Consider the following 24,758-nt stretch of genomic DNA (forward strand, 5'->3'; position numbering starts at 1 on the left):
TAACAGCAACATTAATAGATTTCATCAAATCAATCCTCCACTTTGCCGTCATCTTCGGCATAGCAACAAGGTCAAGCCAGGTCTCAAGATGTCGCTCTCACGACCGTCGAACGCCTTTGATGGTCTGGCACCGGAGGAGTCCTTATTCGAGAGAGAGCGCACAAAGCTCATTGATGATATATCAGCGGTTGGTCCTGCTCATTGTTGATGGAGGTGCCTGTCGGAGCAACACTGGTACTGACAAAGCCGTGCTCGATATAGGGTTTCGAGGAGCTACTAGGCCACACGAATGTGCTAAACAGAAAGCTTGAAGAGGTATATGGTGTGGGCAAGGAGTTCACCACGGTAGCTGCATTATGGGGTGTGAGTGTGGTCCCCGGTTAGCCGATGTACGACATTTAGCTAAATGGTTATTTGTGTGAAACCGAATCACAGAAATTCAGAGAATTGATAAAAGAGCAACAAGTGAGTACCTGTCGCGCTTGGTATGGCGTGTCCGCGTCATGGGATGTTTAGGTCCTGCCTGCTGGTCGGGTCGAGTGTTTCTTCAGCTGATGAATACGATCACGATTCAGACCGAACTCGCTCAATCGGCAGATGTAGGCGTACCAGGAACCGGCTCATCGAACTTCACCAGCAACGTAGCCAACAAGAACAACAATTGACCAACTAAGACATGTAAAAACACGTTGTATAATCTAGCTGTACTCTATCATGCATCCGTAAGTATCGACATCTTTGTGCGACGTGCATCGAATTACACGGTAAAATACAACCAACACAAACTGAATTACACCTTGCATTGCATATGAGACCTTCAATTCTCGACATCCGTCAGGATCAGTACTCTGCTGAATACAGACAATCTTTATGGAAACGTATTCAACCACTATCTCGTTCACTGCGGAGAAGGGATGTTATGCGGTGCCAGAGTAGTCAAATGATGTGAGTGAGTCATGTTCGTCCCAGCTTGATGAGGCTGCATGTGGCTCTGGCTATGGCTATGGCTATGACCATAATATTTGTGAGTGTCGATTGATTGAGGAGGTTGATAGTATCCTGCAGTATTGCAAATATTGACCTGTAATTGTTGTTGTTGTGGGTGTTGTTGGTGCTGAGGATGTTGATGTTGTTGATATTGCGTTTGCGTTTGCTGGACATGATGATGAGCGTAATCCAGCTGAGCTTGGGTAGGGTAGAAATAAGCTTGGTGCTGGTGTTGATGTTGATATTGATGCTCTTGGTGTTGCGGGTACAGTCCGCCTGGGGAATGGCCATGTCCATGAGACGAATGTGGAGCTTCCAGCGGAGTGAGTAATTGTGGTGGAGAGGGAGTTCTTGATCCTTCAGTCAGCGGGAATGTGTACCCATCGAAATAACCCGTGGCGCTGTAGGGCAGAGAAGTTGCCCCAGGTGTGATGTGAGTGATCGGTGTTGACAGCTGTTGTTGTTGATTCTGGTGTTGTTGGTGCTGGTGCTGGTGCTGGTGCTGGTGCTGGTGCTGGTGCTGAGGGAGACCCGATAAGCCCAATACATTCGGACTTCCAAACGGTTGATATTGTTCATGCTGATGTTGATGTTGGTGTTGGTGTTGGTGTTGCAATTGGAATTGCTGATGTTCAGGTAAGACGATATTTACCGCCGGAGCTAAATTAGACCTTGCGTTTCCGGCTCTTCGATTATTCAGGCCCATGCCCCTCGAAGCACTCCGTCTCGCAGCTTCATGCGAAAGTCTAATCGCTTTCTCCCTAGCTGCGTTCTCCCTCGCCTTGGCTTTCCTCTTCTTCGAGCCCTTTCCTTTCCCATTCGGCGCGCGCGTGAACTTATAATCGTAGGTCTCAACATACTGATCCCAGTATTTCTTCGACACTCTAGTCCACCACGCAAACTCCTCCGGCCGTAGATCCTTCAGTGCCCGCCATTCAGCAGAGAGCCATGTGGATATACTGCCCGTCTTCATATCCGAATACATGTCCCCCCATTGGGGTCTTCTGAAATCCGCGAAAGCCATAGCGCTATTCATTGGTCGGGGGGGCTTGAACTCTTCTCCTGCCTTTTGGCATCGCGCGATCTCCTTGTGGATGGTCGCTTGCGATTTGTTCATCAATTTGTTTACGACGGTCTCTTCCGTCAAATCTTTCCTGGCCTGCTCGACTTCCCATAAGTGCGGGAACCGACAGTGGTCTGTCAGGGGCTGAAGTTCCTTGGGTTCCCCTTCGCCCTTGGGCCACGCTTTGGGATTGGCCAAGTACGCTTCTCGCCGCTGACGATGCGATTCTGCTACGGACCGGATCCACTCTGATGGGCCGTCGTACCATTCGTCAGTGGAGGTAGTGGAATTTGCCGATTGGGAAATGACCATGCGAGGGGCAACGGGCCCAGGAGCAGGTGCGGGGGCAGGTTCAGGTGCGGTCGCAGGCAATTCTTCGGTGGCGGTGACCTCGGGTGATAAGGATGCGTTGGATTCTGGGCTCAAACTTCTCGACGGGGTAGGTCTAGGCAAAAGTAGATAGCATGATATCAGTATTTGATGTTTGAGTATAGATGAAAGAGGCTGGGTGGCGACTTACTCCATGAGTTGTGGATTGATGGTGAAGGATGTGATCATAGGTGTCCAGCCCGAAACTCCCACGCCTGCCCCTACGCCTACGCCTACGCCCATGTGCTGAGATTGTAAGATCGAGGGGTCGTAGGCGTCCACATAGTGATTAGAGGTTTCTTGCAAGTAATCAATCGGAAAATGATATGGGTGAGACAACGGTTGAGGTGTTGAATGTGTAGGTGTATGTGTATGTATGTCGTCTTCAAAAGCTGTGTTATTGCACGTGTAACTTGTCGAGTCGATTGAGAAAGGCTGATAATTCGGATGCGAGTGTAGATTCGTACCAGCATTGGTAGTCGTCATTTCTGAATCGTCGTCGTAATAGCGCACAACAAGATCTTGATCTTCCGATTGAAAAGACGTCGAAGATGAGGAGGTCGTAGGTGGTTGATACAACGACAACGAAGATGACGATGACGCTGACCGTGGTGTTAATTGCTGATTGATTGGAGTTTGAATCTGAGTCGGATCTGTGTCTGCGTATGAATAAGTGACTGAATGGGAAGAGGCGGTGCTTACTCTAGACGAGAGCGCAGGAATACAAGGCGAAGGCGTGGTACAAGATGTCGAGTGCGCATACGAATACGAATTCGAATTCGAATGCGAATGCGATTGCGAGAGCAGCGGGGATTCAGATGTAAAAGCATGGATTGAATCGGGAGGTTGTTGGGTATTTGAATGATTGATCTCGATACTCAATTGAGGTTTTTCCTTTCGACGCGCTTGGTCATGAGTATGAGCATGGTCATGGTCATGGCAATGTGTATGGCTAGGATCAAGCATCCCGGGGGGTGATCGCGTTCGTGTGCGACACTTCTCAGTATGCATGATGATCGGCAAGCTTCGACGTTGCTTTGGACTGATTTAGGTTGTCCTTTCGATCGGTGCAAATCGGCGTTGCGTTGCCTGTACTTTGTTGAGAATAGGCTTTCACTTTGACTTTTTCAATCTAAATTTTGATGAATTGAATATATACTTTTGAATTGGGCTAGTGTCGAAGTCGTTGACCCGTACTAACGCGATACGCTTACTCGACTGATAGGGGAATTTGCATTTTGGATTCAGCTTTAGCTTTAGCGTCGTTCCTTGCCATTGGCATTCGTATGTGACTCACGTAGTTAACGTAGGCGTCGTCAGCTGTGATCGTCGTCTCAGCGGCATGGATCCGTGAGCTGGTGCCGATCAGGTGGTGAATGTGGTGAATCAGGGAGAGGTTCCAGGCGTTCTTGCTCGCTAGTGTGAGTGAGAGTGAGCCCCACTTTGTATGACAGCCCCCTTGACTGATCGTCCTGCTCCCAGGTTGGTGAAGCGTGAAGCCTTGATTTCGGGGTTCAGGGTACAAGATAAGACAGAATATTCCTTTGTCTCACAATGCAGATCTCTTCTGATTCTGAATACAGTGAGCGATTCAGAAACAGATTGGCTTTGACTTTGACAATTTAGAGTTAAAGTTGTGGTTATCAATCTTCACATGTGACGTGACGTGACGTGACTTAGCTATGGAGCAAAGCCTTGTTCTTGTTGCACTGCTTCGGCTGTCGAGCGTCGGCTGTGCGGGGTTTGCTGATGTAAAGTTGCTGAGTATGTGGTACAGTACCCAGGGCGAAAAAGCAATCGGATGCGATGATCACTTCACCGCCACCGCCACTTTCATGGGATATTCGGCTTCAATCGCGACAAACACTTCCGCTTTCGCCCTCCAGACGGGCAATTTGCTTGACTGATTGTCGGACACCGAGGATCGCGCGGTCAGACGCCGCGCGGGCTCGTGCTGAGTTGAGATAGTGGGTTTGAGTCTGCACAGGTGAGTGAGGATTGGAGTGTGAGTTGGAAGGTCTTAGGTTGATATTCGGCGATTGAAAGGATGTGAATCTGAATGAGTTGGGGTCGATGGCTATTCATCGCAATTTCATGCTCGACCAAAGTAGTTCTTATACCTTATTAGCCTTTGTCGATGATTCAGGTCCAACAGGCTAAGCTAAGCTAAGCAGACCACCAAGCGAGATGAAAGATCGTCCAACGAGATGTTTCATGGGCGATGACCGGACAGGGACACGGCCAGGGCCCCCCATCACCCCACTCACTCCACCTTCACACCATCTCAGCCTGCCCATGTCTCGCTTTCAGACAGGTCTCCAAGTCGATCACAGCCGCACTGCATGTGTAAGGCGAAATACAAACAGCAATTCTGTTCGGTGAGACGCTCCTCGTTCAGGGCATCTTTTTAGTTTTCAAGGCTTGACTTGACTCGACTTGTGTTGAGGTATTTTGTTTGTTTTGATATGTCTGGCTTTTGTTTGGTCTGATCGTCTTTCATCTTATGTGTTTCAGTTTCTCCTACATCCGATCTCACTTCACTATGAAGCATTCAACTCGCCCAGGTCAGATATGAAAAATCGCGTACAAGTAAGTGCTGTTTACGTGAGGGCGATCACGAATGCATGTATATGTTTGAACACATACACGTGAGACTGACTGTAGGTTATTTCTGCACTACCTGGACCTGATTTAGTATGGAATCTATTTTCAGTCGAGTATGGTATGGTGAGTAGATCTCGCCAAGCCTAGGACAACCTAATCAAACTCGTAAGTTAACGTATCACATGCCCATGACGGGAGGCGAAACCTTAAGCCAAATTAACTTTTCTAAAACAGATAAAGCGGAGATTAGATTGTAGCATAAACAGATCTTGCGCCTTTCCAATTATCTGATCCCATTCTATTGAGAAAATCATCCCGTCAAATCGTCTTTGCACCTCGGTCAAGATATGAAGGGCCGTTCACGTGTATTTCAGGTATGTGGCGCAGAAGTCTAGCTTGCACAACCCCTTGCCATGCCGTCCATATCTCCTTTCTACACCTTGTTTGCGCGATATGCAAGAATGACTGAATAGGAGGCAAGCCTGTCGATCCCCGCCTCGGCCAGGATAGTAACACACAGCTCAGGACAGGATATCATTGACCGTCGGTCTGACTGATTCCAGCGAATATGAATTGAAGGCGTTGGCGTTGGCTTTTTCACGTTCGTGTGCGTGTTGGTACCTGATCTGCAGATGCCGAAATCAGTAAAGCATCAGCATCGTAATGGTGACCGGCTAGCAACCCTGAGCCGGTGATCGGATGTGGTGATCAGAGTCTTCGTCTAGGCGGTTTCCATGGTATTATCCTTCAAATGAACTACAGCATCAGGCGCCACTGCCTGAGAATTGTAGGCGAGAAATCTGCCATGATATAGCAAAGGTCAGCATACGGCCAACTGGCTACCATTGTACGTCGTCAGAAAGCAGTCGTCGTCAAGATCAACAAGCGATCATTTGTGTTGAGAGGGATGCCTTTCCAAGCACTCAGAACGCAGTCGGGGTGATAATCCTGTAGCCACCTAACAATCGCTTACAGTCCTCAGACTATCATCCTATCAAACAGCACACTTCATTGGGTCGCTCTGAGCCATTGGACTGCCCGTCGGTCCCCAGAGTGTAAGGTTGAGACAGCGGACATGGTTGTCCGGTATAACGCAATTCATCTCGTAAGTCAGCGAAGGAGGATGGTAGAGATAACCGCTAGGACAAGAGGGGCGATCGGATCCCGAGAGAATTCGGAAGTCAGGCATAATGTAGGAGGATCAGCAATTTGATGTGGCTTGAAAATCTACTTGTACTGTACCTGATCGACGGATAATAGCGTAATCACTGTTCTTCCTTGCGTTGCGTGGATGAATCAACGCTATCCGACGATCAGTGAAGTACGTTAACGGGAGGACGGAGATGAAGTGGCGTAAAGGGGGAGAGCTAGCGACTGTGGAGAATGTCTCGTTCACTATGACTTCGGCCATGGCCATGATAGCGCCCATCGAGATGAGCGTTATCTGTTATCACCTTGCTTCACACGAATACATACTCCTGGTTGAGAGACTGGACGAACGAGTTGATGGGGGTATCGATCTCACAATCCTTGATTCAATATATCCCGCAGATTCCAGTAAACTGCATTCAGCATTCAATACTCGACGCGTGACGGGGTCCGCCTGTTCCTCAGAATTAATCGTCTATCGAGCGTATGCACACGTTACATATCGTCAATTATATGCAATACAACCAAGATGCAAATGCAAAAGCAGTGTCTCTACGATGACACGAGGATTCTGTATTCATAAGTAATACTCCGAGTGTCCCTTGATCCGATCCGGTACCACAGCTTGCCAGTCTATGCGTGCTATGATCTATTCAGAAATCGGCATCCCTATGTTTCCCCCTCAGACAAGATTTTCACAATTATCGACCTGCTAGACTAGGCTGTAGACGAGCCCGAACCCCTTCTAGATCCTGAAGCACTTGACGGGATATCAAGTAAATCCCTACTACCTTTTCTTGATGGTGTGCGCGTATGCTCGACCTCGTTCGCATCGTCTTCCCCAATGATAAATCCATGCGCCTCTTCATCGTTCGTTGGGACGGACTCGTAGCTATAATGTTCGCCCCTAAGAGTCGGTCTATCAGAGTGCGGCGGCGGGATAGGCGACGGACTTCGGGAAAAGGGTAATGCCTCTGGATCGTGGACCCGTTCTTTCTCCGCTTCTTTGCTTTTAGAAGTCTACCGAAAGGAAAAGAAAAAACCGAAAGCCATACTGTTAGCCCAAATCGCAAATTATTCTGTATCAAATTTGCAGCGATATGAAAAAACGGGGCGGATATGAGGAAGACTTACGGTTGCCCAGAAAGCACTAGTCAGGATGATGGTCGTTCCCAAAGCGCTCAAGAAGGAGGGGATGGTCTGCCAGATCAGGAACTCCAGTATGAGGGAAAAGAGGACTTGGGTGTATAAAGCTAGACCTGCTCGGCCGGCTTTCTCCCGTTGTAAGCCTAAGGTAAGAAGAGTTTGCGCACAAAAGCCGAAGATCTAAGTGTCAATTTATGTCAGCTGTGCGTTGAATGGTGGCTTGGATAAAATATCGCTCACCCCGATCAAAATGATAAACAGGAAATCTCGAAGGCTTTCGACAAAAGCCAGTGGTCTAGGATCTATGAGTATATACCTGCATGATCATATTAGCATAATCGTCCTTCCAATGCCGCTGTTGACTTTGGGAATCTGCTCACAGTCCAGTGCAGATTGTGCACGTGTAAGAGAAATACCCTATCGAGTGCAAAGCATGTGCTTTATCGCCTATTCCGCGGATGGTCGTGTCTGTCATGGCGCGACGAGAATCAGCAAGTCTGTCATGGGGTTCTGAGATACTGTGAGGCAAGACTTGCATGCGACAGCTGTGCCCACAACAGAGACGAATGCCCATGCTACCGAGGTCGCCCTTTGAGGCGTCTGTATACCTTCGGTGTCCCCTTCACCAGGCGGCGGGGGCGGCAAGTCCAATCTTGTTCCTCCTCCACCTGTTGTGGGCGGGACATCTTCGGACAGACTCCCAAACAAGAATGTAGGTCTTGACACGAGAATCACACCCGCTAAACAGCAAAATCCAGCGAAGATCTCCTTCCTGCTCAATTTCTCACCGAGGAGCGTAAAACCCAGAAGGGCAGTAAGGGTGGGTGAGAGGAATTGGATTGTGACCGCATCGGACACTGTCAAGCCTTTCAATGCTTGATAAGTCCCCAATAAGCTGATGAACCCTATAAAACCTCTGAGAAATAACAGTCGCCGTATTCCCTCCGGACCAAAAATCGGATTTTTGTCCTTGACTATGAAGATCAAGCTTAACGTGCAGAATACTGCGGTGATTGACATTCGCACGAAGATCAGGGTGAAGGGTGTGATTTTGGTGGTTGACAAGAAGTACTTGACGGTCAAAGACATCAAGACGAAGAATAGTTGAGCGGATCCGACGAGAGTGAGACCGGTGTTTTCTTGGATGAATTGACTGACGCCCGGTGGTAATTTACTATATATATAAGAGGTCGAGTTGGATACCCAGGAAGGCGAGTTGGCAGATGATGCAGGAAGAGCTTCGGTAAGCAAAGATGCTGAAGGATTGGGAGGCGGGGAGTCAAGCGTTACCGCATCTTGGGCGTGGCGGCCGTTGGGAGCGAATTTTCGGGATACAGGTGAGAGGGGAACAGGAGCCTGCAGGGGCGTTGTTATGTGTTCTTCGACGTTTGACATCTTGTTTGGGCTGAAGATCGTATACGCGAGATCATATGGAGGATGAAATAGAGTCGCTGAGTTGGAATTGTATCTCGTGATGATAATTCGATTGCATGAGGTCGTTGCGCTCTGAGCCGGAGTTGGTTGGAATGGAGTGTGATGTGACGTATGCGGATAACAAAGGGTGGATAATGACGCGAAGCAGACGATATGCAGCCTTTTGTTGTCAATGAATCTCAGACTATACACAGAGGCAGACCTTGTCAAGTCTAATATGTGGAGTAGGCGATACTGTGCATGAGATTGAAGGTATATTGAAGCATTAGCAAGGAATGTCCATGTCAATCTATTTTTTGATCTGGTCTCCAGCGGCGACCGTGAACTGAGATCGGCAAGGTGCTCCGATGTCACGTGACGTAGGTCGAACATGAACGCATCGTATCGAGCAAGGAATGCCTGGCGACGAGCAATCAAAGGATCACACAGAGCTGATTTCCTGTGTACACTATTGTCTAAGGTTCCTAAGCACTCATTCTATCATGTCATCATAGAGCTATCCGTGTCTCTTGGAGCTATAGAACCCGGCACAAAATGGACGATCCAGGACCATCGTCGAATTATTATCGGTCTTTCGCAGCTACAGCCGACGGACCGATTCATCCACCTTCACCTCCTCATTCGCCCCTTCTATCCAGTACCGTCCCAGACCATGTCCACCATACCGACCTGTACGCCTTACTCAATTTGTCCAAAGACGCTAGCGAATCCCAGATCCGTGAGCGGTATCGATCGCTAGCGACGACTTTTCATCCTGATCGACAACGGAACGACCATGATAGGTATATCGCCCACAGCCGCTTCACTGAGATACAGAGGGCGTACGAAGTCCTGATCGACGAGAACAAGCGGATGATATATGACTTGTTCGGGGAAGAGGGGTTGAAAACTTCCTGGGAATTGGGCCCGAAGAATAAGAGCAAAGATGAATTACGGTCTTATTTCATTAACAAGGAATACGAACGGCGGTCCATGGAAGCTGAAGCGCTCGTGAAGACCAAATCGGATATAGAGCTAGTGTTGGATGCTCGAGCGGTGTTTTTGCCGAAGAGTTTCTTCAAGGATCCGAACGTGATCCCCCATGATCCGATAAGTAGGATCCGAAGAATACGCCCGGGCAGATCAGTGATGAAGCATTCTTTCGAGACTCCGATCACGGCATTCGGGTTCAAGAATGTCCAATGTATGATAGAAGGCCAGTCTTTGAGCAGAAATGGGAAAGGAGGAAGTAATGTCCTGGGAACGATCAAATATCAGTTTTCACCGAAGTTATGGATGGAGTTCAGCACTTCGGCCCTTCAGCCTAGGGTTGGGAGGTTCAAGGGGACTTGGACGGTTGATGAAGATCAATATATTACGTGGAATCTCGTTCAGCAGACTCTGGGTAACCCTCCGCAAGTTGGAGTCACTTATGGTCGCCGGCTGTATGCGGACTCTACCGGTTTCATATGTGAGCTGTGTTCCTTCTGACCCTCATATCAGTTACAAGCTATAGCGTCTCGCTTCCTAGCAAAGCTGACGGTCTCTTCATACGCAGCATACGAATCAGGCTCATACGCCATTGGCCCGTGGGGATCTGAATCTCCGATATCGATACCCTCTTCGCTCTCTGTCGGAGTCACCACGACCCGGCGCGATGGTGCAGGGTGGACCGTTCAGACGACAGCAGGGCTTGGAGCTTCTAGATTAGCGGCAGACTGGTCGACCAAGATCCCCGGCGGGCTGAGGCTGAAGTTTGGTGCTGAAGTCGGATTGGGGTCCAGTCCAACGCTATTCATTAACGCCGATGGGAAATTGACGGAGAATGTGCGAGGTGGAGTCTTGCTGCAGTGCGAGGTCGGTGGTGGTGTCATCATGAAATTCAAGTTAGTCAATTCTGTTCTTCGGCGCCTCCTATCGGTGCATCTGTTCAATCCGCCGCGATCGTCTTTGACCGTGGTCCTCAATCTGAAGCTGACTTGCTATTTCATTGTTGCCAGGTTCAACAGGCTGGGCCAACGCTTATCCATACCTGTCCTCCTCTCCGAGAGACTCTCGCCGACCGTTATATTCTGCTCGACGGTGATTCCGGCTGTGACTTACCTTGGAGCATATCGATACGTAATCCTACCTCGCAAGAAGCGGCGCTTGAAGGAACGCATAACCGAGCTGAGAGAGGAGAACAAGGAATTCATCGTACAAAAGAAGGCCGAGGCGCTCGATGCGGTGCATCTGATGGAGCGGGAAGTTGAGAAAAGGGCTAAAATGGAGAGGGATAGGAATGGCAAGTTCCCACTCAGCTGCTCTATTGTCGTTGCATTTGCTAAGTATCTGTTGATTCTGTCAGGCTTGATCATCGTATCGGCTCAATACGGTGTCTCTTCTTCCTTCACGCCTAGAGGTATAAAGGGCTCGGAGAAAGATGAAGAAGAGATAGTCGATGTGACTGTCCCCGTTCAAGCGCTGGTGCAGGATGGGAAATTGTATATACCTGGGGGTAAAGGAAAATTCAATATAATAGGATTCTGGGTGAGTCCGGCATTCTGGATGGCATGAAAAGTTGACGGACGAGGTGGGGGGATGATCGAGACTGACAAGCTGGGTTTGGGCTTGACTAGGATCCATGTATCGGAGAAAACAAGTCTTTGAGGGTGAGGTATCTTTTCAGAGGCAAATTGCATGAAGTCACAGTAGACGATACCGCTTCTCTACGAGCTCCCATCAAAGGTATGTCATTTCCCAACATGCCACTTTGCCACGATGCTATTGGACACTTGACGTAAATTCATGCTGATCATACTTTGATGATCTTGAGTAGCCCACGCATTGGATGACGCATAGACAAGCATTACATCACTCATTATGCATATCTACATGAGCATACGAGACGAACGTCGTGTCCGATGACATCCGAATGAGCTTTGAGACACTTCTTAACTATGGTGAGTACAGCATGACTACGGACTAGAAGATAAGATATAAATCTGGTGCCTGAGCCTGAGCCTAAGTCTGAATTTTTCAGTCAGAGTTTGGTATGACGATGGCTCATACTACTCACGATCAAATTCGAAGCCCAGTTGAGCCTTCTGTTGACGTCGTCCTCCCTAATTGACTTATCGACCTCGCAAGACAGCTGATGACACCACAAAGACTTGGCCGCACTGAACTGTCCGTATCCATCCGAGCTGATTGGCCATTCCTCAAACTTAGGGGCAGCTTGGTGAGATTTTCCATCAAACACATGTCCAAGCGTCATCTGTCTTCTAGTCCAAAGGATGGTGAATCAAGTATGACACCTGGTTGATGTCATCCCACAAACAAGTATACGACACGTGCCGTCGTCAACCAGATGAATCAAATACCAAAGTTCATACATCCTTATAAACAAATCAAACATTCCCATCATTCGTCCGCTTCTTTCTTTCTTTCTTTCTTTTTCTTTCTTTCATACCACATTGTCCTCATCCGTTATCCCGATAACATATACCCCTTAATATCATCCACCTCTATCTCCTCGGTGCACATACTCACTCAATCACCTACGCAAGATGGCCACTCCAGGTAGTCCGACTGCAACAGTCACCAATCCAACAGGTACCATCGATCCCCACGGTAGTGCTACTGGTGCTCATGATATCGAGAAAGGTAGGTCTGGCTCAGCTTGCCGCCTATATTCCATGCGCCTTGCCCACCGCCGCGATTACTGAGGGGAATCGCTGATCGCTTGTGTCGTTCTTCTCAGGCCATAGACCTTCTCACATCAACGCTAGGCTCAACGAGGCTCAACCTGGTTTCCCAGTGTGTCACAAGCAAAGAGCCAATCCAGCTCCTCTGGGTGAGTGAGCCAGCATCATCAGTCTCGGCTACCATATCATCGTCTCTCGTCAGCTTGGTCAAGAAGTGTCGTTAGCCTTCTTCTATCCCCGCGTGCTCTTGATCTCGACGCGATGATTGATGCCTGAGTCCGATGTGATTGGCTCCGACAATCAGCTGACGTGAGATTGCACACAATTAGGTCTATTCGCTTTTGCCACCACTACGTTGTTGTTCTCGCTCATCAACGCTCACGTTAGCTTATCTTTTCTCGTGCTGAGTCCTTATCGATTCGCTGACCGCACTTTGAGGACCTTCAGGCACGACATGTCAGCTTGCAGTGAGTCTTTCTCGGTTGCTGTTGATGTTCATCCGGCATCTATGGTGACAATAGCTGATTTGCCTCGGTGCACATCAGAAACATCGCCGTGGGCATGTCCTTCGCTTTGGGCGGTCTCGCTCAGTTCGTAGCTGGGATCTTCGAGTTCTGCGTCGGTAACACGTTCGGGATGACTGCTTTCTGCGGGTGCGCTCCACTCACATTATCGACCTCGTCGCAGCTCACTATTTTCTGTCGGTGTTTAGATACGGGGCATTCTCTTTCTCGGTCGCTATCTCTTACTGGTAAGTCCGCTGTCCTAAAGCTTGCATCGACAGAAAAGCTGACGAGATATTTCCAGGCCATCTTCGGGAGTTTTGACTACCTACGCACCGACACCGGCCGATCCTCACAGACTCAACGCGGCCATCGGTCTCTTCCTTATGTGCTGGTTCGTGTTCACCTTCGTCCTCTGGCTCGGAACTTTCAGATCGAGTGTCGTACTCTGCGCTACCTGTAAGCTGAATCATTCATTCACTCTTTGCAATGCGGCGCGGAAGTAGCTTACCAATCATTTCTGCCCCTTCCAGTCTTCTTCTTCTGGCTCTCTCTCCTCCTCTTATCTGCCGGATATCTAGCCAATAAAACTGGCGTCATCAAAGCTAGTGGTCAGTATAATCAGCTGCCGAGAAATTGAAATGCCTACGTCAGCTGACTCTCGGACGGTGCAGGTTGGATGGGTATCGTCACCTCGCTCCTGGCGTTCTACGTTGGCGCACATAGCTTCCTGACCGCCGAGGCTGCGCCGATTCAACTCCCTGTGAGCTTTGATTTTCAAGGCCATTATACGATGTGAGCCAAGCTGACTATGCCGGTGTTGTAGAACCCCAGCTTGGCTAGAAAGCGGGCGTAAGCGATTGCTGGGAATCGGCGACCGAATGTCACCAAGGGCTCCCTTGACCGTTGGCTTTGCCATTTGCGTATTCTTTCGCTGTAAAGCATCGCAATATTTCTCTTAATCGTTCATGTATACAAACATTTCACGTAATTTGGTTTTAGACTGTATCTTACTGACTTAGTCTCGTATCGATATATTCTATACTTATCGTTTTAATGCATCTGCGTTCCCTGTACCCTGCGCCAGTGTCACCGAATTGCACGAGCTACACGCATCTGATGGAAGTGTTATTGTCATTCATCATATGCATCGACATGATGATCATAGGCTACAACAATGACGACGGAACATCGTACATAATACTACTGTTACTTCAGCTTTTTTCAGATGACTTCGAGGCCGTTATGATCCATCTCACTGAATGCCAAAGTGTTCTCGACATCTCGTAGAGCTTTGAGCAGTCGGGCATTCTTGGCAGCTTTACTTTCTCCCTTTTTGTTGGTGTGTCTGTGTTTGGTTGGCGACTTGTCCTCGTTCTCGTTCTCGTTTTCGTTCTCATCGGCGTCTGCGTTAGCAGATATCCTACGTTTCCTACTTGCGCTGGTACTACTAGCGAAATCAGCAGTCACTGTGTTCAGTGACCGAGAAGTTTTGATGGGAGATAAGGAACTGTTCGTAAAGGTGGATTTGGGTGGCGGTTGTTTAGGCAAAAGGTGATTTATGTATTCCTCTACTTGAGCCTCGTACTTCGTCCGGTAATTATGGAGGTAAATCTGGTTCATCGCCTTCACATCGAGCTCGTCTTGATCCGAGAAAAATAATTTGGTTTCCAGTTTGAGATCGCGCAAATCGCTTAAAACGAGGTGTGAGAGTGATTGTAAGATCGGTATGAGGGGTAGAGCTATCATCATCGCGTAGTCACTTGAATCAGCTTCACTCATTCGCGTACTCATACTCATAAACATAATAATCAAGCCCCAATGACATGACCTAACATGACGGCATGAAGGATGACGAGAGATAAAGAGACAGAGAGGGAAAAGGCAGAACTCCAGACTCACGATAGCCCAGTTGCGCCGATTGCCTCAAAGGCCCAATGATCAATTCTATATCATCTATCCCGACTAACAAATCATCTTGCATGTACTCTACGATGCGCTCAACCAACTCGAAGGGCCTAAATACATCATGGTTCTCCGCATCAGCACACATGACAATCACAAGCCTCAACCAAAACAAAAGATGACTTAGACTAACATATCGCCTTCTTCACCTTTGAACTCAGGGAGAAGTAACGGTTTCCACTTGCGATCATCTTCCAGCTCGATCGAGCCTAACGTCTGCGTGAACAAGGTTGATACCAGGTTGATCAGTTCGACGCCATGCTGGAAGACGAAGGTGGATAATTCGGTATCGCCAATTCTGGTGTTCAGTTGAATTTGTGAGATATCGAGGAATCGGGACCATAAGGGATGGACCGTGGCGAGGATGTCTGATCGGGACCCAGATCGGAGTGAGTCAGTCCCCAAATAACCTTGATTGAAACTTCATCTATTGCGGTAAAGGGGTCTGTAGGACATACCATTCAGGTGGATCACATATTGATCCTTGATAATTAGGTCGGGCACAGCAATTTCCAACGCCTTCGAGAATCGTTCGTCTAAATCATCGGAATATTGTAGACAGATAATCGACTTTCTCGCAAATCTATCGATCTCATCGGATATTTGCAGCTGCCATACCGTCACTTAGCATGTTTTCAAAAGTTTTGGTGACAGGCATGTACAGTAGCTGATGCTGTGTGTGTACTCACCCTCTCACCAAGCTCTTCGATAGTCTCATCGTCGAATGTGAGGAGCAACAACGATGGGATATACTGCGTATCTTGACGTTCCAGACTCTTCGTCAGGATTCCGATCCGATCTTGACATTCCGCGATATTCCTACGCTCGCACCCACAAGCGTCAGCTGAGTCACTTAGATCCAGTCTTGAGAGCGGGGCTACCAGGTATGGGACAGACTGAAGGGGATTCGAGAGACTGATAGACTTACTCGGTATTTTTCTGCTCGTCATCCGAATCAAGCGGCACTTGAAAGACGTATAATCCAATAGAGCTCCAACGAGGGACCTTTCTCCCGTATTCGAGGATCATCGTGTTGTATTGGACATTGTTATTCACGTAGATATCTTCGTCGCCATCAAGCTGAGTGGGAGGTTTGAATTTGTCATTCAGCCAAAGCTGGACGTCTATATCTGGTGGATTCCCGAACACTTGGCCATCATAGATGAATGACGGTATCGAGATCATCGTGTGGAAACAAGGATAAAACGTCGAGGCGGAAGATGCTTCTTCGGATAGTAAGGGGCCGATGTGCTTTGTGATTGCCGTCAAAAAGGTCGAAGGTGAGTAAAAATTGTCTTTGGTCCGTTCGGCCTGTCGAAAAAAGTAAACGTTAGATAAGTCTGTGATCCGACTACGCTAGTGGCAAGGTTGAAATTAGAGACTCACTTGATTGATCTCAATATCAATTTGTAACGCATCCAGACGCTCAATCTCAGCACTTCCAATACTTATCTCCGTCGTATCGCTGGGTTCGAGTGGTCCTGGCATCCTCAATGTTGATCGACTCAGTTCCATGCTGTTCAGATGATTCAACATGCTAGACCTCTTCTTTTCAGATTCCTCTCGATATCGTCTCTGAGTTTTAGCCCATGATCGCCATTGTCTCACAGCCCGTCGCGTGAGGAACCGCCTTTTCAGCTCTTCCAGTAATGCCGCGCGTGAAATTCGCCTGACTTCTTGATCTACAAGCTTCTCAAATGTATCTTGAGACCATCTCAATATAGCTTCCGACCGCATGACCCGACGTCTTTGATAGTCCGCAGCTGCTTTTTGCTGCTTCACGTGTTTCGTCAAGTCACTCGTCAAGTGATCACTTATCATCGAATGGATCACTTCGTCCACCAGTCGAGCGCAAATCTCGGGCAGAGCTCCGAGGCGTTTGTTCCTCTCTTGCGCGGCATCTGCTTGAGATTTTCGCAGAATGCTGGGCGGCGATCGCGACGTTGACGAAGATAAGACTGAGGATGCGAGTCGTTTTCTCTGGCGTACGGGGGAGACAGTCGAAGCGGTGAGCGAAGTCTCCTTTGGCGAGAGAGGTTTCGGTATGCTGAAGGGAGGTAAAGTAGGTGAGGCAGCTTTCCTGACTGTTGAGATAGCTGTAGGGGTGGGAGGCGGTACTGATGAAGAAGTGGGGGCGGAAAAGAAGCCGCTCGAAGAGAACAGTGGTGCTTTGGCAGGCGGAGCTTGTTCCTCCTCGTCCGGGCGTCTCTTCTTCGATGTTATCGCTGGCGAAACCTCCACAGGTTTCGGTACGGAGGAATTCTGACCAAAGCTGAAGGCGGAAACGGATGGCTTCGGTGTCGGCGCAGCAGCCGGAGCTGGATCTGCGGACGCGTGAGAACCGAATATCTTCGGAGCGTTGTTGAAGTGCTGATTGACTTCGTCCACTGTGTAGTTGGCAGGTTCAGCCCATATACCCTTCGAGCCGATCGCGAATATGGGGGGACGGCCAGGTAATAATGCTTTGTTCTTCGTGGCGATCACATCCGGATGATCAGAGGGTGGACAGGCGAAGAAAGTTGGCGGGTTTGATACTGGTGCTGTCGCCGTTGCTGTTGCTGGCGTAGAAGGTTTGAAGGAGAATGCTGTGGCGGCAGGCTGCGGACGAAGGGCAGCGAAGACGCTGGTGGAAGTTGGCTTCGTCGGTCGGTGAATTGATTGTCCTTCTACCGATGTTCCAGCTTTTCCATTGACGATGTCAACGTAACTCGCATCCCCCCTTTTCTCAGTGGTCAACTTCCACCTTCTCGTATAGGGTGCATCTCGATTATCGTCATAAGCCGATCCGAGATTGATCAACGATCCGACTGGCCCACTTTGATCCTCATACACCTCAAATCCGAATCGCTTGGTCACATCGACCGATTCCTGATTCGATGTTCGAGCGAGGTAATCCACATCGTCCCATGCGGAACTTTCGCTTTCCTGTTCTTCACACCCAAGAATCTTGTTCAAGCTCTTCACCAAGATCATCTTCCTCTCTATGACTTCACCCATCTCATTCAATCGGACTGCATCTGTTTTGAGTGCAGGATAAGGCCGTCGCAAAGCACGCAGCGCACTTCGCCTGATCTCTCGTAGTCGGATCTCCACCAGTGAAGCCAAGAGGAAGGGTACATTGGAGTGTTTGAGTAATTTGACGAAACGGGTGATCATATTCATTCCTAGTTCGGCATTGTGTTTTGAGCCTTCTTTCTGAGAATCGAAGTTCCTTTGAGCGGCTCGACGGATCTCCCAAGCGATCTTCACTATTGGAGTGTCAAGAATGACGGATGGCAATTCCGAGAATGGGATAGAGACTGATTTCGAGTTGAGGTCGTAAATTAGCATGTACGCTGTGAATTCTGCTTCGTTCGGACAGGGAGTCTCGACGCGCAATTCTTCTCTTCGATCATTGTAATGCTGTCGTAAACTTGTAAAACCTAGTATCCGTGATTCCATCAGCAGCCATCCTGGTGTGTAGATGCCATCCGTTATAGTTGTTTATACCACAAAGACTTACATCGGTTGAGCTCTGCAGAATCAATGTGCAGATCCATATTGGTCCCACTCTCCTCCTGCAGCTCTCTCAAGCACAATATGTGCCATCTAGCTATCCGTTCGAAACTCTCAATAGCTTCTTGATGACCCCAACTGCTCTGCATGGCGAACTCCTTCCGTATCGCTCGCGAACGATCTCGGATAAAGCCTGCCGAGTATCCCAAGGCTTTACGGGGGGTCGAGGAGGATGGGTCGGAGGTCGAGGGAGGGGGAGTAGTCATTATAACTGAGAAGAGGTAGTCCAGCGTGCGCTGCGGAAATACATTAAGCTTGATTCAACCCCTCTCTAATACTCATACGGACTCACCACTAGGGTTCCAGGAGTTCTGAGATCCGAAGGCAAGATCGCCGAGTCACCATGTCCCGCTCCTGCATCTGATCTGGAGTACGCAGCGACAGCTTTCGAGGGGTCCATCCGTCCTTCGCCTCCCTGAAGCGTCAACGGAGTAAGTATTGTGATAGCTTTCAACAGACCAAGCAAGCAGAGGGGACAGAGCAGGAAGGTGGAAAAGGGCATCACTTACCAGTCTTTCAAAAGGATGCACCTCCCTCGTGAAATCTCTAAACTCCCTCTCGTACTCCGAACACATAGTCTCACAAGTTCCTCGCATATCAACCGCATCTCCCAATTGGGTTTTCCCCACTTTGATCAGACCTTGCGCTTCGAATGCTTTTCTCTCCTTTATACGCATCTCTTCGAGCTACAAGACATCGAGCTCAGTATTTCCATAGAAGTTTCTCATAACGATTTGATCAGAGTGATGCATGATAAGGGGAACGACCAGACGTACCTCTTTATACCTGTTTCCAGGTAAGACCTTGTTAAAACGAGCTGCTCGAGCTGCGAGCCTCGATGCTTTGCGCGAATCATCTTCGCCATCTGGATTGCCCGAGTCGAGCGCTGAGATAGCGGCGGACATCTTGCCGAGTCAGACTGAGAGGAGGAGCCCAATGCAGGGTGGAAGAGAGGAAGTAGTATCAAGGGGAGGTCGGATTTGCGATTAGATTTCAGCTTGATGGGAGCATTTGTGATGTTGATGCCCCCTCTTTGAGTCCAACTGAGATGCCCTCGCTCGCTCTGATACCGCCGTCTACAGGTCTACAAGTCCACCGTGCCAGATGTCTATAGTGATTCTCAGCTCATCCTCATCATTCGCGTCATGTTTAACTTCTCTCGACACAACCGGTTGTTATCATGGCCTTCCCACGTGGTGCATGACATGACGTGGGATTTATCTACTTTATTTTCCCTCTGATTTCTTACAGCAATTCGGTGTTGCGACCTTCTCCTAGGCGTCTTCTGTAGACTCGATACATATATGGAGGCTCAAATCGTTCAAAGACGTCCAGAAAAAGATACACAGCCAAGTCACGATGGCCAGACCACTGAGATCCTTATTCACAGGTCAGTCCAAGCTCGTCTCAAGCCACGAAAATCGGATCCCATACTAATCAGCTACTCGACTGACTTTTTTTGCTCTGATATAGTCGCTCAAACTTCCATAGCTGGTCCGTCATCTCTTCGACCCGTCACCTCACATCTGCGTCCATCAAACCAAGTCAGAACGTAAGCTTATTGTTTCCCCGAAGGAATGAGGACAGTAACTGATATGATGGGGTAGCGCATTCAACTTGGCAGGATGGGATCGATATCTCCCTAAATTACCTCGATGGACTTCCGAAGAAGATCAACCGAAAGATGAGGCGACCGGAGGGGTGACAATGACTGAGGAAAAAGGTGCAGGAGTAACGACGAACGAGGATGCGTCTACGGGAGGTTTGTTCGACGAGTATTCCAAAGAGGCCGAAGAGGATCAGAGCGGGATGAAGAAAAGGAAGAAAAGGGGCGATAAGCCCTGGACGGAGGTGAGTGGTCATGAAGGAGATGTATATCCTCGCCATCTCACTGCATCATGCATTCCATTATGGGATAAAAGAATGTGATGTAGCGCATATATGCTGATTGATTGTACTTGTACAGCACAAATACTCTTCAGCTCTACACAAGATATCCCACAGAAAGCTAAACGACCTCTCCCGACAAATCTCTGATCTGCCAATCGACGAAGCGATCGTCCAAATGCAGTTCTCCGAGAAAAGGGCTTCGAAATGGATCAAATCCACTTTGGCGTTGTCAAGAGATCACGCGGTTGATAAAGGTCTAAATAGGAGTAAATTGGTTGTTGGTGAGTGGTTTCACCTACATGAAATGGATTGGCTGCATTTCCGAATCTACGCATTTACATGTATCTCCCTGATCATGGATTGATTTAATCTGTTATGACCACATGCTCACAATTTTGATCTCTTCAGCCGAGACTTGGGTATCGAAAGGACCTAAGATTGCCAGACTCGATATCAAAGGAAGAGGGAAATACGGTATCAAGCATCACCCGTCCTCCAAGATCCACGTCTTGCTCAAGGAAGGTAAGACCCCCGAAGAGAAATTGGCAGACAAGTTTGCGAAGGATCTGAGAAAAGTAAGGAGCGCCGGAGTCGTCAGGGAGGACGGGAAGATCAGACGAAAGGTTATTAGTGGGTGGACATGGTAGTCTCGAACGGATACGAAGACGAATCTAGATGCATCGTTATATCGCATCATGATGATCTAATGAGCTGGCAAAAGACCGAATATTCTGTGTCATTGAGCAGTAGAAACCATCCATGAGTCGCATCTACCCATCTTACATGACATGACAAATCATGGTCGCATTGAAGGATAGCACTCTAAGCAACTTCATTCTAACCACACCCCACTTTGCTTTGCTTTGCTGTGTCAGATTAGATCATATCTCCTCATCGTCCGTCTCTTCTTCATCTTCCCATATCAAATCCCCACTGGCACCCTCACCCTCATGAGCATAGGGCAACGGCACTTCCGCTCTTTTCCTTTTCTGCTCATCCGTCAAACTCAGATTAAACGGTAAATCCAACTCGGAATGCGTCTTACTCTCTCCCTGTTTGCCCATGATTTCTCCCTGTGCAGCAGGTCTGGAGAACGGGTTCAGATCCACCAATCGGTCTAGCGGTACAATCTGCAGTTGCAACTGCAGCCCTTTCCCCCTTATAACCCCTTGACTACCGAAGTCCGAATTTGCCCCGTTATCGTTCTCGTTTTCACTTTCTATCAATTTGACACCTTCCAACGACCGTGAAATACCCTTAATCCCTCCAGTCGGTTTCCTAATCAAAACCTGCACGACCGCACACCCTCCATGGTGTGTCCAGGTCGGGTCAAATTCAAAAGCAGAGGAGTCAGCTTTGAAGGAGAGATCGTCGTTCAATGACCGTTTCGTGGCGTTCTCAAGGATCATCCATAAATTGGGCGAGGGTGGGGAAGATATAGGCGATAAATATGATTTGGATAAGTGTTCGACGAGTCTCGGCGGATGGGGCGTGAGAAGTGTCAGAGTCGAGTTAAATGTCGGCGGTATCAGGGAGGCGTATAAGGTTGAATGGGGAGGTAAGAGCAAGACCAAGCGGGAGGGGGCTGTAGATGTAGATGTAGATGTAGATGTAGATGTAGTGCATGGACATGGACATGGAATTTTGTGAGCTCGATGATCTGGCAGAAGAAGAGCCGAGCCGAAGCGAGCCAAGCTTACCTTTCGCTTTCTTGATTATACCTAGTATATTCCGGACGAGGGATAAGGCTTTTGAAGACGAGTAATCTTCGGCCAGTATATCAAGTGCATCAATGAAGATTTGCCCGGATGTATCTGCGAGGGATCAATCAAAATTCACGGATATATAAGCTGTGTCCGAGATGATGGTACACAGAGAGACAGAGTCCAAGCTCACAGGTGGACAATATCTTCTCTTTGATAGATTCGATGGTCTCTTCATCTCCATATCCACTTATAGAGCTATTCAGATCGATGACATTGACTTTTGAGGACGCAGAGGACGTTGATCCGTTAGGTAAGAGGGTCTCAGGTGAATGTAAGATCGATATCAAGGTGATTTCTTCTCCTCTACGTGCAAAGAAGAGGCGCTGGATCAGCAAATCTACTTATTCATTTGGTAATTTCGATAATCCCTTCTGATGTGACAGAGCCGATCACAATAGCCTGTCTGGATACTCACCTCCGTATCGCTCTACTGAGAATATCTTTGAACACGTTCAAACCCGAAAAAGCGATTCCATCGTTGATCACGCATAAGGTTTGATGAGGGATCTGGACGTTATCGAATACTCCGGAAAGCAGCGATCCGGTGTCGCCAAGTGACCTTGCTGGCATTTCGTGAAGCCTCGATGTGTCCTGTCTTGTCAATTCCTGCCAGAGATGACGTCGCTTGCAGGAGGGTTTCTGTCGTACTCGACTTGTTTGTACTTGAAGAATGGATGGACCATGAAGAACAAAGTACTCGTAACTACCGAAAATATTGGATTTCTTGGTTGATGCGGGGTAAAGCAATGCGGCGTCCTCCGCCGTTGAGCTTGTAACTGGGGTCATGGCGAGCTGGTTCGTGACGATCAAAGGAGGATCAATGGTAGCAAAGGAAAGGAAAAGACACCGTATACACGACCTCATTAGAACTCAGATATAGGACAGTCCTAGACACTGGTACATATAGCTAAAATCAGGAGAGGAGTAACGACGATAATAGCTTATGCCCCATTGTTCCACAAATTAACCCGACTTCCCACCTGGAATCAGATTCACCACAATGCCTCAACCGCAAAAGATCATACTAGACACCGACCCAGGCGTGGACGACGTCCTCGCCATCCTTCTCTCACTCGCTTCGCCCGAACTCCAAGTCCTGCTCATCTCAATCGTATTCGGCAACACCCACGCGCCCGTTGCTCATGGTAACTTGCTGAAGATCTATCACAGCTTAGCTAAAGAGATCGACTCGATTCCAGGTGCTCAGTCGAGGTACGGTAGTCTGACCGCCACTGCTACTGCCGAGAACGCGAATTCGAACGAGAAGCCAAGTAGAAAGACCGTATTGGCGTTGGGAGAAGATGGGCCTATAGGTGGTGAGAAGGCTGTTGCGGCGTATTTCGTGAGCTGTCCTCAACCACGCATATGACTTGGTACCCTTACTGAGTTCATCTTTTGAACTCCACTGTAGCACGGTCCAGACGGTCTATCGAATATAACTCAAACGCACCCCGAATTCACTCCTCCCGCTCTTGACCCCTCAGTTCCACATGAATACCTGGACATATCATCTAAACCATCGTACGAGGTCATGCTGGATATACTGCGGGAAGAGGAGGACGACTCAGTCGTGATTGTAGCTTTGGGTCCTTGTGCGTATACGATACGTCTCTTCCGCTCCGCTGAACTTCACACTAATCACAATGGTACACATGCATTCATCCATTCGGCTCGAGCTGACTCTTCATCATATCCAGTGACCAACCTCGCCCACGCGCTCCGTTCCGATCCCGCGACATTCTCCAAAGTCTCTCGCGTCGTATGGATGGGCGCCGCCCTCGATCATCCAGGAAACACCTCGCCCGTCGCCGAATTCAACTGCTTCGCCGACCCCTTTGCCGCCAACGAGATCCTCGAATCATGCAAAGCCGGTTTATTCCAATTCATCTTAGCTCCATTGGACATCACCACTCCACACGCTATCCCATTCTCCGACCTGATCCATCCCTCCGTCATGCCTATCCCCGATTCCAACGGTCTCATACCCGCCAAACCTGCGCCTACTCCGCTGGAGGAATTCGTCAGTGCGATGTTAGTCCGCGTCAGGGGATTACAGGCTAGTTTCGGGCTGGAAGATTCGATGGAGATGCATGATCCCGTTGCTGTATGGTTTGCCTTGGCCCATGCCTCGCAAAAACGAAACAGCCCGCCATTAGAAGAGGAAGGATGGGTGTTGAAAGCAAGAGATTTCAAGATCGAGAGGATAGGTGAATTGACGAGGGGGATGTGTGTAGTGGATAGAAGAGGAACGGGAGAGACGAATGTGGATAGATCGAAAGATGAGAAATTGAAGACCTTAGGTCTAGGTGTAGGGAAAAAGGATGAATCGACGGGAAGGATGGGCGAGAAGATCGAAAAGGCGATACAGCTTCCGTGGGTGATAACCCAAACCCCGGGTATAGAGGTGCTGAGGAAGGTGTTGCTGGGAAGAGTCTTCGGGACTAAGGTCTAGAAGAGTGGAGATGAGTTGAGCTCCGATACATAGCTACAGCCTTCGTAGAGCAGTAGTGACACCAAACGATCTATGAGTATTCATGGCATTGTGCATTTTGACGAAGAACTCTCATGTAGACTTCACGTAGAAGCATCGAGGACAGTGGATAGACGACACAATGGTAGTCCGATCTTGTACTATACGAACACCTCAATGCATTATAGATCG

The 24,758-nt window shown here is 48.7% G+C and overlaps 9 protein-coding genes across 9 annotated transcripts; 5 read left to right on the plus strand and 4 right to left on the minus strand.

Moving 5' to 3' along the window:
• Positions 1-88: 88 nt before the first annotated feature.
• Positions 89-665, plus strand: I303_105746 (uncharacterized protein; the record flags this gene model as incomplete). The annotated part of the gene is made up of 4 exons (XM_018409059.1): positions 89-187; positions 262-363; positions 436-465; positions 576-665. The coding sequence occupies 4 exons, from the start codon at positions 89-91 to the stop codon at positions 663-665; spliced, it is 321 nt and encodes a 106-aa protein (XP_018261331.1).
• A 233-nt stretch (positions 666-898) lies between these two features.
• I303_105747 (uncharacterized protein) lies at positions 899-2,905 on the minus strand (the record flags this gene model as incomplete). The annotated part of the gene is made up of 2 exons (XM_018409060.1): positions 899-2,495; positions 2,571-2,905. 2 exons carry the CDS (start codon positions 2,903-2,905, stop codon positions 899-901), a joined length of 1,932 nt encoding a protein of 643 aa, XP_018261332.1.
• Positions 2,906-6,889: 3,984 nt separating this feature from the next.
• On the minus strand, positions 6,890-8,713 carry I303_105748 (uncharacterized protein; the record flags this gene model as incomplete). The annotated part of the gene is made up of 5 exons (XM_065969233.1): positions 6,890-7,192; positions 7,307-7,498; positions 7,559-7,634; positions 7,699-7,786; positions 7,855-8,713. The coding sequence occupies 5 exons, from the start codon at positions 8,711-8,713 to the stop codon at positions 6,890-6,892; spliced, it is 1,518 nt and encodes a 505-aa protein (XP_065825305.1).
• A 573-nt stretch (positions 8,714-9,286) lies between these two features.
• I303_105749 (uncharacterized protein) lies at positions 9,287-11,572 on the plus strand (the record flags this gene model as incomplete). The annotated part of the gene is made up of 6 exons (XM_065969234.1): positions 9,287-10,202; positions 10,290-10,617; positions 10,732-11,015; positions 11,079-11,260; positions 11,350-11,458; positions 11,550-11,572. 6 exons carry the CDS (start codon positions 9,287-9,289, stop codon positions 11,570-11,572), a joined length of 1,842 nt encoding a protein of 613 aa, XP_065825306.1.
• Positions 11,573-12,279: 707 nt separating this feature from the next.
• I303_105750 (uncharacterized protein) lies at positions 12,280-13,776 on the plus strand (the record flags this gene model as incomplete). Its single annotated transcript, XM_018409063.1, has 10 exons — positions 12,280-12,376; positions 12,474-12,566; positions 12,747-12,799; positions 12,865-12,884; positions 12,963-13,070; positions 13,130-13,168; positions 13,225-13,379; positions 13,454-13,531; positions 13,595-13,683; positions 13,747-13,776. 10 exons carry the CDS (start codon positions 12,280-12,282, stop codon positions 13,774-13,776), a joined length of 762 nt encoding a protein of 253 aa, XP_018261335.1.
• A 368-nt stretch (positions 13,777-14,144) lies between these two features.
• Positions 14,145-19,345, minus strand: I303_105751 (uncharacterized protein; the record flags this gene model as incomplete). The annotated part of the gene is made up of 11 exons (XM_065969235.1): positions 14,145-14,662; positions 14,823-14,938; positions 15,019-15,253; positions 15,344-15,494; positions 15,575-15,704; positions 15,814-16,196; positions 16,272-18,307; positions 18,388-18,676; positions 18,733-18,855; positions 18,950-19,126; positions 19,217-19,345. 11 exons carry the CDS (start codon positions 19,343-19,345, stop codon positions 14,145-14,147), a joined length of 4,287 nt encoding a protein of 1,428 aa, XP_065825307.1.
• Positions 19,346-19,799: 454 nt separating this feature from the next.
• I303_105752 (mitochondrial 54S ribosomal protein uL22m) lies at positions 19,800-20,977 on the plus strand (the record flags this gene model as incomplete). The annotated part of the gene is made up of 5 exons (XM_018409065.1): positions 19,800-19,830; positions 19,914-19,992; positions 20,048-20,291; positions 20,407-20,611; positions 20,739-20,977. 5 exons carry the CDS (start codon positions 19,800-19,802, stop codon positions 20,975-20,977), a joined length of 798 nt encoding a protein of 265 aa, XP_018261337.1.
• Positions 20,978-21,211: 234 nt separating this feature from the next.
• I303_105753 (uncharacterized protein) lies at positions 21,212-22,666 on the minus strand (the record flags this gene model as incomplete). Its single annotated transcript, XM_018409066.1, has 4 exons — positions 21,212-21,915; positions 22,031-22,144; positions 22,227-22,399; positions 22,512-22,666. The coding sequence occupies 4 exons, from the start codon at positions 22,664-22,666 to the stop codon at positions 21,212-21,214; spliced, it is 1,146 nt and encodes a 381-aa protein (XP_018261338.1).
• A 430-nt stretch (positions 22,667-23,096) lies between these two features.
• Positions 23,097-24,548, plus strand: I303_105754 (uncharacterized protein; the record flags this gene model as incomplete). The annotated part of the gene is made up of 3 exons (XM_018409067.1): positions 23,097-23,438; positions 23,508-23,688; positions 23,794-24,548. 3 exons carry the CDS (start codon positions 23,097-23,099, stop codon positions 24,546-24,548), a joined length of 1,278 nt encoding a protein of 425 aa, XP_018261339.1.
• Positions 24,549-24,758: the final 210 nt, after the last annotated feature.

The sequence above is a fragment of the Kwoniella dejecticola genome, chromosome 7 (genome assembly GCF_000512565.2).
Source record: "Kwoniella dejecticola CBS 10117 chromosome 7, complete sequence".
In the NCBI taxonomy this organism is placed as follows: domain Eukaryota; kingdom Fungi; phylum Basidiomycota; class Tremellomycetes; order Tremellales; family Cryptococcaceae; genus Kwoniella; species Kwoniella dejecticola.